Source organism: Astatotilapia calliptera, chromosome 2, assembly GCF_964374335.1.
Source record: "Astatotilapia calliptera chromosome 2, fAstCal68.1, whole genome shotgun sequence".
In the NCBI taxonomy this organism is placed as follows: domain Eukaryota; kingdom Metazoa; phylum Chordata; class Actinopteri; order Cichliformes; family Cichlidae; genus Astatotilapia; species Astatotilapia calliptera.
Window position 1 is genome coordinate 38,222,945 of NC_137423.1, and position 13,017 is coordinate 38,235,961.

General features: G+C 40.6%; 1 protein-coding gene across 5 annotated transcripts in view; it reads right to left on the minus strand.

The window, feature by feature from the left end:
• The window catches only part of rab28 (RAB28, member RAS oncogene family), a 37,372-nt gene that overhangs the window by 16,257 nt on the left and 8,098 nt on the right, over nucleotides 1-13,017 (minus strand). For all 5 annotated transcript variants that reach the window (XM_026146910.2, XM_080308661.1, XM_026146890.2 and 2 more), the window contains exons 3-4: nucleotides 10,525-10,613; nucleotides 7,945-8,074 (exon numbers count right to left, since the gene is read on the minus strand). In XM_026146910.2, the coding sequence (XP_026002695.1) occupies nucleotides 7,945-8,074; nucleotides 10,525-10,613 (219 nt within the window). The remainder of the gene's footprint in view (nucleotides 1-7,944; nucleotides 8,075-10,524; nucleotides 10,614-13,017) is intronic.

A 13,017-nucleotide genomic window follows, 5' to 3' on the forward strand; every position in this document is an offset into this window, starting at 1 on the left:
ATTAAGTGAAAGTTACAGGACTGAGCCTAATCAACCCCAGGGGAGAACCTATTACTTCCAACATTACCTCACGCTATGGCTTTAAGACCCTGTTAAAAGGATTTGCCTCAGCTTACCCTCGCTGACCATGAATCGATTCAGACTGTATAGTGAGGGCAAGAAATATCAAACCGAGTCCAGATCCTAATGAAATGACTTACAACTGTCTGGGCAAATTGTTCTCCATGCACCACTAACTTTAAAAACATCCCAAGACTACTCTGCAGTACTGACATTTAATAGGGTTTTGCTAGCCTCAACTGTTACTTTACCCTTAAAATGACAGAAGAGCAGTGCTGTTCTTATAGGTTTCTGGCATCCTCTGCATATGCAAACATCATTTTACTCAAACCCCTCAACAACATTTTCATATATGTTATTCTTTGTTAAGTACAGCAAAGGTTTGTTATTAAATTAAACTCTCTCAAGTAAAATTAAGCTTTGTACTGTACGCCTGTGTTGGCTGATCATGTGTACTGATCTGCTAACTTATTTGTCCATCTACCATCAGTTTACTTCTGCTTATCCAATTCAGGGTCCCAGTGGGAGTCGAGCCCATCCCACCTGTCATGGGGTGAGAGTTGGGGAACACTCTGGAAAGATCGCCATTTACGCTCGCATTTACACCTACGGCCAATTTGGAATCGCGAATTACCCAAACAAGTATGTCTTTGGGCTGTGGGAGAAACCTGGGGTACCCACATCTGAGCATTACACATGGCTTTTTACTCCTAACAACTTTTGTGAAACCTTTTTGCATTCTGCTTCTTGACTGCTTTGTTTTTAGGCCATCAGATATTCTTTTTTGGAGGACCCCACCTCTACATCGCCCCTGTGCTTATGGCTGCAAATTCAAACAATGCTCACTAGTGCCACCATTGGTCAAAACTTCCACTATCACACTTGCAGTCAAAAACACTCTAAAGCATATATTGCATATTCCACTACTTCCACTTAAAAAAGCCACAAAAAAATAACAGAAACTGAAAGGACAGTTAAATATCACTACTAATATTAAACTGCAGGAGTCTGATAGGCGAACAGGTAAAGATTAATCGCACGAGGTATTTTATTTACCCATAAATTTTCTTGCACAAGATTGAGAAAAACGTTTACCAGTTTAAAAAGGTCAGTAAAAGTATAATAAATCATTCTGCGTGATGTTTGATTGAATTAGACACCGATTTAACTTTCATACATACCACGAGTGGCTAATAAAACAGCATAACTAGTTGAATTTATGTGAAGCATTTAAATGATTGGGTCCAACTGGTTTACATGACTCAAAGAGAGCTCATAAAAACTGAGGGTTTGAAATATGAAGGGTGTGATAGTTCTGTACCTGCATCACACACACACACATATACACACACACACACACACACATATATACATATACACATATATATACATATATATATATATATATATATATACACATATATATATATATACACATATATACACATATATACACATATGTATATGTATGTATATATATGTATATATATATATATATATATATACACATATGTATATGTATGTATATATATATATATATATATATATATATATATATATATATATATATATATGTATATATATGTATATACATATATATACACACACACACACACACACACACATATATACATATACACACACACACACACACACACACATATACACACACACACACACACACACACACATACACACACACACACACACACACACACACACACATATATACATATACACACACACACACACACACACACACACACATATATACATATACACACACACATACATATACACACACACACACACATATATACACACATATACACACACACACACATATACACACACATATACAGATAGATAGATAGATAGATAGATAGATAGATAGATAGATAGATAGATAGATAGATAGATAGATAGATAGATAGATAGATATAGATCTTTCTCTATACACACACACACACATATGACGTAAATGCAACAATAACTACTTTTTTACTTCCAAAAAACTGCTGGCTTGTCCCCAGTTTCTTTTTCAGAAATACAGTATAATCCATGACTGTTTTCTTTATTTTTTAAACACTATGCAGTCATTCAGGAGGCAAGTAACAGCACTGCTATACATTTCATTAAAACCTGAACAGTGTAGATATTGTTTATAATTGTTGCTGTTTATGTTTTTAAAGCCTGAAACATCTCATTTTAGTGCCAAAGTACTTCAATATTTAAATTTATCAGCTTAATACCTATTACAGCACAGAAAACACATTTCCCACATCAATATTTCTGCGATTTATTGCTGGCTTTGGACACTGTACAGCTGAATCTAAATGTATGGTTGGATAATTGGAAATAATTATCAGCATATTAAAGCACTGAGGTAAGTTAATAATATTATCATGACTTTTCTGAGTACAGACAGATGAAGTGCTGTTCGTAGCCGGGTGCTGTCGAGGTGAGCGGGGCCTGTGCAGGATTCCTCGGGGGAATCCTGACAGAGACAGAGCGCTCTTTGTGCAGGGGCGCCCCAGCCCCGGTGGCCTGAAATGGGCCAGGACCATCAGGGGACTCGCTTTCCACTAGGTCAGAAGTGTTCTGTCGACAGCTCATTGATCACAGCTCATCTTGTCATTTGATCGTCCTTCATGAAACGATGTGCAGACACACTCATATGCACACATGCATTCACACTTGAAAACATAATCAGGTACTCCAAAGCAGCTAGTAAAACAATATGGTCTTCCCCCTCGGTCAGAGAATGAAAAACAGAGAGTGTCCAGCGGTAGCTCTGCACGCAGGCTGAGGGCTGGAGTGCCGGCCTGTCACTGCAACAGTAAAACGTGAGGCCGAGAGCCTTGCCGGCTAGGTTAACGGGCTCCCAGGACTCATGAAAAGCGGACAAAAGGCCCAGTTCTGAGCCGACCGCACAAGTCGCTGCCCAGGGTTTCACTGGCCATGTCCTCCAAGCTCTCCTGTCGCTGTTAAACTAAGTGGACTTTTACGAGAGGGCAGTAATACATGCCTCTGTGAGCCGACAGCGTAACTATGAGCTATAACAATTAAACAGAGCACAGGGCAGCCTTCTTAACTGTATATGTTGCTCACTATAACACTATTCATATTTATAAAATCTTCCTGTGAGCAGTGACGCATTAGATTGGCCTTCATATTCAACATCATGCCACAGCAATGAATCATAACATGGTTATGAAGAGTTCTGCTCACAACTGCCTGAACAAACTTGAAACATGAAGCAGAAGCAGAGTGCAAAGACTGTGATGTAATATTTCACACAACTAAAAAGTAAATTTAGCAAAAACGGAGGGAAAAACTGTGTTGATATTTCACATACATTTATAAAATATGCCCCTGGATCTACATCAGTCAGTTATTTACCTAATCCTGTGTCAGCAAGGCCTCTTCCAGGAATTCCTCCATATCAATGTTGTGGAGCAGTGAAGAAATAAAGTATAGCCTGAGTGTGATGAGGGTTCCAGGCTGCACTCCGGTCAGGTGGCTAAGCTGTTCTGTGCAAGTCAAATGGCCCGTGACTTACCACACAAGAAGGTATTCGAAGACTGATCATCTACTGCATGTGCAACAATATTTGCTTTATGGATGGCTAAAATGAATGAGGACTTTCCATGTTTCAACAGGCATGAGAGTCAAAAGACGAGTGCAGGGACCAAAGCTGGGTCAAAAGCTGTTACAATTAAATTTTACCATTTACTTAATTTAGTTCTGTGTCGGTAAGACTGCGAAAAAAAGAACTTAAGTACCTTTTAATCACTGTGTCTGCAATTGCAACTTTACACTGGATTATGAACCACAGTGTAATTCAGCTGTAATTCTTCATTCATCTCTCTCTATATCTAAATCTTGTGACCAGATTCGGTTTCACATCTTTTCCAGACTCACAGCCAGACAGCAGGCTACAGTGAGTGTGGTCATAGAGACAATTTGATACACACATCTAATTTGACTCTTTACCTTAAATAAAATGTGAAGAGAAACAGGAAACACTGGATTTGCTGTAAACTGTAAACATTCCAGATGTCTATCCAACCATACACCGTGCCTAACTGGGTCTATATTCTGTATATATAATGTTTTACAGCGTCGAACCTGTGGTCATGCTACCCACAGTGCAAAACAGACACTGCTGACGTGTTCATCCCTCCTGTCTGGGGAGGGGTGAGGGTGCCGGGGTAAGAGTACTGGGCTTTTGTCCGACCACATGTCTATTGTGGCTAAATCTTTCCCTTGGGGGCAATTAGGACCTTTTAGTTTGTTGTAAGAGGACCTAAGTATGAGTGGGTTGAGCCAGGAAAAACATTTTTGAGCTAAACCAAAAACAGAAGCGCATTGAGCTCCTCTGCACTCTTGGACTTCTGAGCATCTCTCTATTAAGAAACGTGCAGCCCTACACTGAACAGACAGGAACTGTGGCAGCTTTACAGGGGCAAGGAGGTGACAGAGGTGAGAGAGAGAGCTGTGGAGGGGGAGGCTACAACTCCACCCGAGGCCTACCCAAGAGGGCTAAGAGCTTAAGACCAACAATGTTGTTGGGTACGGACATGCTTCAAGAGAATCCAGAGTAAGGAAAGATCCATGTTTCACTTTAACTTTCATATGGTTGGATGGAAAACCGGGGAGAGGGAAGTGCAACGGGTAACGGTATGCAGTGAGATCTGTCGTAGCGTGCAGAAAGCAAACACATGTGTGTTGTTAAACACAACAGAAATGCAGAGCCAATGAAAAGACATTACAGTAACCAAAGGCAGCTACAGCGGAGGTGTTGGTCTACACATGTGAGAGATAAGAGGACTTGTAGGTATAAGTGTGTTTAATTGAAAGAGTCAGTGTTTGCACAGGGCTGAAAATGAAGGCACAAGTATGTTTGAGAGATGGAACAAGATAAGGGCTTTGAAAAGAAAGAAACAGAACACAAGAAGAAAGCAGGAAGGGTTAGATTCCATTCATGCGGGCACCTTATCTTCTTGCAGAAGAGATGTTTCCCAGGGCAGGCCTGAGTGGATCAGCAATGAACAGTGTTAGAACCACAGAGCAAAAGCCCATGAGTGATGAGGCAGGGTTAAGAGAACTGAACCCATTTAAGTCACCCAAATAAGGGCTGTACAAGTCAATGATGGATGCTGTGGAGTTCCTGAGGGAAAGAGCACTGGCAATGGGAACGGTGATGGGTGGGAGGGAGCCATGGTCCTGTGATCCCTACTTAATAAAAACAAATTGGTTTGATAAACGATACAGAGTTAATGCCTACAAAGAAATATGGGTACTAATTTTGAACAGTAACATCAGTTATTTCAACACAACAGCACTGTATGCCAATTTTAACAGCTCTTATTAAGATGCAAAAATATGTGGTAAAGTAAATCCGTTGGGCATCTTTCTTTGCCTTTAGACAACAATTCTGATGGCAAAAGAGCCAAACGGGACTGGCAAAAAAAAAAAAGATGCAAAAATATGGATCAATACTGCCACGGTTTTGTGCTTTTGCTTTGTTAAATCACAGATTTCAGACAATCTCTCGTTTAAAAAGCAAACAGTCACAAACAGGCTCATCGCAGCTGAAGCAGAAAGAGGGAGAATTTATCATCTGGAGCACTTTCAAAACACACAGCACTTGTTACTTCACTAAAAATGAAGCATTCAAGTGTTGGAAGGGATGACCGCATAACAAGCCAACATATCTCTTGAGAGGTTCCTGTGTACCATACGGTATTACGTGAGGATGCACTGTAATAAACATTATAGTGTGTTTAGACAGACCAGAAGCTTAGGATTCTTCCATTACCAATGTTTTCCCAGAAATTCGACTAGTGTGTTCTTTCACCTAAGTGCATGTGTGTGCATGCAACTGCATAAATAATTCTGTGCACATATGTGAGCCCTCAATAAAACATTTCATGGGCTCCCTCTCTGAATTGTTACAAGTGGTGCCATTATTTGACATAAGACTCTGGGCAGCAGGTTGAGGGTTATGGGGTGCAGCATACTGATGCTTAACAAGTACACTTAACCCTAGCTGGTCATTCAAAGCCGAAGAAAGGAAAGGCTGTTTCCCAGCAGCGACATGGCACAGGAGGGCAGCCAGGCCAGGGTAAGGAGAGGAGGGGACGGCATCACTAATGAACCTGTCTGCTTCGACGGCTCAATTACCGTACACGGGGAAAAGAAGACAGTGTTCAAATTAGAGTAGAAGGCAGGAAGAGTAGTAGTACTGGATTTTAAAGCTCAGTGTATAGTAGCTGTCACTAAGCCAAATACAGTATTATCTGACTGAAGCATGCATGTTGACTTTTATTAGTAGTCAAATCAACTTGTTATAATACTGTTATAGATATTTTTTTATCTGAATATTCTTCCAGCAGTAAACGGCCACTAAAGTAAGTATTACCACAGCCACTGTTCACCTTAAGTTAATCTAAGTGGAACCACTAAAAATATCTGAGTGGTGAAACACCACAATCTCCCCCTAAGACATCACAGAGACATAAATCTGTAGTGTTTTTATAAGCTCCTTGTTATGTCTGTACTTCTATTTTGGTTGTCACAAACATGCTGCCTCATTCAGCCCAACATCATGGGAACTATTCAAAAGCCATCTAAACTCTGCTCACCAAAGAATGCTGTGTTTTCATATGCTCACAACACTGTTAAAGTATTACAATTGGAGGAGGGAAGAGCCACAGTACTACAAAACAGTAGATGTTTTGCAAAATAGATTAAAAGAATATCTAGACTAACTTTGCCGAGCACCCTGGAAAATATAAAATAAAGAAAACGGACACCATGGGAGGGTTCGGGGATTCTTACTCTCGCAAAGTAATTGATTGCTCCTAGTGGGGCAATCTGTGTGGGATTGTGTTTTTCTTTTTTTCAGTGTGTAGGAACAGAAAAAACACACATGGACCATTCTCAGCATTAGAGCCATTAGAGGTAAAGTAACTGTGGGGGTGGTGGGTGTGGGGGGGCGTGGATGAGGAGCTTGACAGCGGGATGTACACTACTTAAGTATTACAGTACACACACTCACCAGCACATCCCAAACTCCAGCCTAAATACAGAGGCGCCCACTGTTAAAGCCGGGGCATTAGAAAACGCAACGGATGTGAAGACAAGAGAATCTGCTCTAGACAGGCGAATTAAACCGTGACCTATGATCTGCGTTGAGTAACATTAGCGAGTTTCCTGTGTGTAGGCACCGCTCTGTTGACCGTTCATCATTGCCTGGGAAGGTGGACAGTCACCATAACACACACACACAGTGACGCCTCGCTTTAAAATAACACAACGGCAGCCATGACTCCACATCTGTCACGGGGATGTTTAAAAGAGTCATCATTATTGGTCTTTATTTTGGAGATGCTGGGACGGCTGCAGGCTAATAGGAAAAGAGCCGTCTGGTTAATGTCCAGTCCCTCACCTTAACCGATTTGGGACAGGAGAGCAGAATCAGACTGTGGGATGGGTGAGGGGGGCAGATAAGCGGTAGCCTCGGTCTGCTGGCCCATATTAAATCATCATCAGTCACGCCCAGGAGTTCACAAACATCAGCATTCCCATCGCTCTCAAACTTCGCTCTCTTATCACACCAATCAGTTATCTGGTGCTCTAACAAACACGTCTGCTACCATCACATATGCACTCCTCCACACAAACACAGGCACTCAGATGAAAAATGCATCAGGGTAAAATACTCAAACAAAAACCTGTAATAACCTAATTTCATATGCAGCTTCTGAAATAAAAATCCTGCAAATAAAGTTCTTTCAAAGCAGTGTAATCATTCTTATAGTCTGTGTCTATGGTCTTTTTTGTGTGCATTTTATTTTTTGTTCGTGCAATACTTACTTTTGTTGCCTACCAAGGAGATAACTGGCTGAATATCAGATTCCTCGTTGGCCTTCTTGACCATGCTAAACCAATCCTCTAGATTCTCAAAGCTCTGGTAGTTGGTGATATCGTATACCAGTAGAACCCCCTGTATTGGACAAAGAGGAGGCAAACAGTGTTAATGCTAACAAACACCGATTTCAGAAGTTCACATTTATAACAGATGTATACTGATTATTTTCTACCAACAAGGATCATTCTGTAAAAGTAATTGATTGCTCCTAGTGGGGCGACCTGTGTGGGATTGTGTCAAATCTGTAAAATTTTACCTACCTACTCTCCAATACTGTACATATTTTCAGAAGCTCTTGAAGTATACAGGGGCTGGCTGAAATCGTGCCGTTTAAAGATGCAAATACTAATTTTTTTTTTTTAAAAAGCCAAATAAATTTTTTTCACCACATTTTTTATAGTCAACACTGAGCAATAATATTGTAGGATATATCATAGTTTCAATACAAAGATGCTGCAACGCTTTATCTATTTTTTGAGGAGAACTTTGTAAAAAGTGTATTTTAGGTAAACTTTTAAGGGTCGGGGACATTTAACAAAAAATGTTGACTGATCAATATGTACTTAAAGGGGCTGTGATTTTGAAAATAATCTTAATTCTGCGTGGCATTTTAATGTTAATATATGATAAGTAGCTGGACCGAGAAAAAAATAATAATCAGCTGCTTCTGAGGGAATCAAGTGGGAGGCAGTTACTCATTTTTGACCCACATAGTCACATTCATGAATATAATTGAGCCAGGAAGGCAACAGTAGGTGGCACTGCTCCACTTCTTAGAGTAGGGGTCACACTCATTCACTCAAACATAACTTTAGTACTATCATGAAACTAAAACGAAGCTGAGGATCTTTTTTTATTATGAAAATAGTGATTTGCACATAAATTACTCCCAGTTGTGTAAGCATACTGCAGATTCACTGCAGAATGGAGGTCAGGTTTGGTTATCTGCTGTCTGAGCTAATGAATGAAGGTTGTCTGCTTCGAGACATTTTTTCTCCTCCCTCCATAATCCTAAACGCTCGCTGCACGACAGAAACAGTCATGCAACGATACAAGAGCCGTGTTTGGTTAAACACTCAGGCCAGAAGGAGCTGTTTACATGAACACATAAATTAATCAAAAAGCAAACAGATACAAGAGGTGCTTGCACAGTGCAAGACAAATAATAATCGCATGAGTCAACTATCTCTAACTACACAAGGCTTCGCCTTTTCAAAAGGGTCTAGAAATGAACATGAGCCAGAGTAAATGTCTCTACGTTTACTGCATGATGCAACATGACTGGAGGGGTGTCTGTTGCTTTTTGTCCAACGGACACGCACTGTCACAACACGCATGGTCGGCGACGACAGCTTACCCCTCTTGACAATTACAGCGAGCCTCTCTGAACAGCCATGATTGATTACAGGATGCACAGTGCCGAACAAAAGGTGTGAAACTTCTACACTTCCCTAATGACAAACTCCCAAAGCAGAGTGCCGTAATGGGGCGGTGTGATGCACCAGATTTTTCTCACGAAGGAAGAACACAGAGATAATATTAGAGCAAACATCAAGAGAAAAAATTGACTTTAATTAAGCCAAATAGATTTCTGAAATGAACAAGAATGCTCAACCGTTTATCCAGGTTCTAAGGATAAACATTACAAAAATGTATTCTCGTACTGCTGCATGTTTTTAGAGCTTCAGTACTGGTTTTAGGATTAGGCTTTTCAAACAAGATATGATCTAAAGGTGAACGAGTGTGTCATCTGCTGTAAAACAACACAGCTACCTGCGGGCACTTAAGTTGCGGCGTATAAACTGGTAAGCACCGACACAAACTGTTGTGTTTGTACAAAGCTCGGCTGTCATGTTAATCAACAGCATGTAAAATTTTCCAGTGAACAAGCATTAAATAAAAGGTGAGAGTCAACAGATCATTTAGTCATGTCAGCTTTTGTGCATATGAGGCAAATATTATCAAAACACTGGAAGTTACTTAGCCTACAAAATAAGTCAGATTACTTGCATTTGTCATATAATTGCAAATCCTTTGTGGTTACAACTATACTTATTGCTCACAGTGTTGACCTACAGTATTATCAACATTTTTCAGTTTAACCACCCAAGTCTGGCAGCTCTGTGAAAACTAGAGATATAGGGATTTTTTTAAAGCTCCACTGACCTGCTGCACTTCACTATGAATCCAAATGACAGTTTATTATGATTTCCCTCCACAGGGAGGGAGTGGCAGGCTTTGAATGACTGCTGAGACTGTAATAATAAGCATGCACAGAGTCACCAATACACGGATATTACCAAACTGGAAACTAATTCTTCCTGTGCTTCCCATGACTTTATTCTCCAATGTGACAAATCATGTATTAACATTTGGTTTGCAGATTTACAAATTTCTTTCCTTCCTGAGTTTTTTTCTCTTCATGTTAGAGGGCTTAAGTTCCCAGAGAGGAAGTGGCAGCATAAATAGAGATGTCTACATGTTTGTTATATAGAATAAAAAGCTGGTTCTCTGTGCGCCCTTACATGAGCTCCATATACGTATTTATCCAGCATTTTCCCTCCTAATGTTTGGCCTCCTATGTCCCACACCTGCAGGGTGACGTTCAAATTGCCTGTGGTAAAGAGAAAAAACATAAAAACTCCAATATTAGAAAAAACTGACATTTAAATGACAAAAAATACAAAGGTCTACTCTGTAAGGGAGGCAAAGAGGCTTTTAGAGTTTACATTCGCACTTTCATTTCCTAAAATGCATTTATCTGCTAACCAGTTAAAAAACACAAATAAAAAAAATGATAAGGCCAATTTGCGGGTTTCTACTCCAGATGTTGTATTTCCTTTTAACTTGTTTGTTTTAACAAAGCTCAAGATCCTGTGGAAATGATAAGTAAGCTGTAATTGGAGCCTGTATTTTTGGGTGAGCGATTTCCATAATAAAAGTCAACATTGTTGATTTACATAATGGAAACAATAAATCAGGAATTAATCTTTCATGCTTAGCGCTCTTGAACTGGCAGATCACCTACACCTCACATCCAAGAATATCCAGCCCAGAGATTGAGGGGAGATGAAATAGGTACGCTTACCCTCTAATTTAAACATTCTTAATACACTGGCAGTAAAAAAAAAGACTTCTTATTAGTCTAGGAAGAGCTGTTTGCATTGTGCCATAACCTGCCAAGTAAGGAAAGTGAAGAGAATTATGTGCTGTTAAGAAAAATAGCAATAATTAAACAGAAAATAAGAGGAAAAGAAGACTGTTGTCCTTATGCCTGTGGAAAGAGAAAGGAGGAGTGGATGAGAGGGGGAGAGAGAAAGACGGGCACAAAAACCAAATCCAAATAAATATTTTCTTCCTCTGGAAAATGAAAGGGGTGGTTGAAAAAAAAAGTCAAAAAAAGAGGAGGAGGGAGGACCAGACAGTGAGGAGTTTATGTTGGTGTGATGAAGGCCCAGGAGCAATGGGGAGCTGAGCATACACAGTGGACACGGCTGGACACGGCTGGACGACTCAAACCCTTCACAGGTCCCCTTTTTAAGGTGCGGGAAGGAAACGCTGAGGGTTACAGTCACTTGATCTAGACTATACAGTGTCAATGTAAAGCTACATTGAGAAGTGTGATGAATAATGGCTCCCTGGTGTCTTAAAGACCCATCCCCACCCATCCACTGTGCTCAGACGCTAGCTTTATTTGTGTTTCAAAGATTCATGCTGACTTTGCAGGGCTGACATTTTTCACCTCGCACTTTGGAAAAAGTGAAAACTGCAGACAAGCCTTAAAAACTGATAACAAGGTAAGAAAAACCAGTGTCTTGAAGGTGGCGCAGGATAAAAGCTTCTGAAGGCTGAACTCTGACAGGATTTATCAAGTAAATTTCACCTCTACTCAATCCCCTTCACCGCCTGTACCTCACTGGTTTGGCAGGGACATCTGGAAGAGGTATTGTTATAAAAAGCACACACAGAGGAGGCTGTTGTGTGCCAGTCGGCCTCGCCTCACCTCTCCCCACATTGGAAAATGTACATTAAGTTTGACAAGCTGGGCCTTCATGGTGAGAGGGGCCAACGCTGGCTATAGGCTACTCTCCCCCCTGCTGCAAAAGACCCTTACAGCCCCATAGAGACCCAGAGAACCACACAACCTCTCCAATACAAGGCAAGGTGGGGGTCCTAACAAAGTTTGGGACCACCCAGCTTGTACAGCCACCCTCCTCTTCATCAGCTCATCAACACCCAATTCCCCAGAAAATGGGCCATTTAACAAGTCCGCTGTTGAACCCAGTGTTGTTGCTGCCCCAGTGATACAGACATATGTACACTATATTCAAACAAAGCTTCGAATTTAACGCTAAAAAGATCTGTGATTATTTCAGGAACAAAACTTACTGGAAAGAGAAGTCACACGATCAATAGCGTTTGTTCGAGCTCATATTAAGGAGCCGAGCCCAGCCTATGCTTATGGTTGGTTCTTTTCATCCCGACTCCACCACAGCATTTTTGGGGGTTTAGTTCTCCTAAGTCTCATAAGCTGAAACTGACACAAAGTCAAAATAGAATCCTTCAGCCAAGTCACAAATCAGCATAACTTTTACTTTTAGCACTTAATTTGCCCTCGCTTAATGTTGTTTTATTAGTAATGAAAGAATGGAGCCACTTTGCAAATTTCTGGAGCTTAGGCTTTGGCAGGGCTCAAGAAATGCCATTTAAAATGCTGAAAATCCCCATTTCACATGGTAGGAAGTAAAAACGGAGTGCTTTCGTCTAAATATAGCATTCGTCAATAAACATTTATTTTACAGATCTAAAGGGGAAACAAAGTGTGGCTTTATTTCTGCGCGCTCAACCTAAACAAATAGGAACATCAATGTTTTATGTAGTGCAGGACAAAGATCAGTTGATCTTGGGGGATCAGCGTTATGGATATAAAATGTTAATGTATTTACTCTGTACCGTGCCCACAGAATTATGAGCAAGGCTTGCCCGTTTGGACATAACCTGTCCATTGGCCTTGTGAA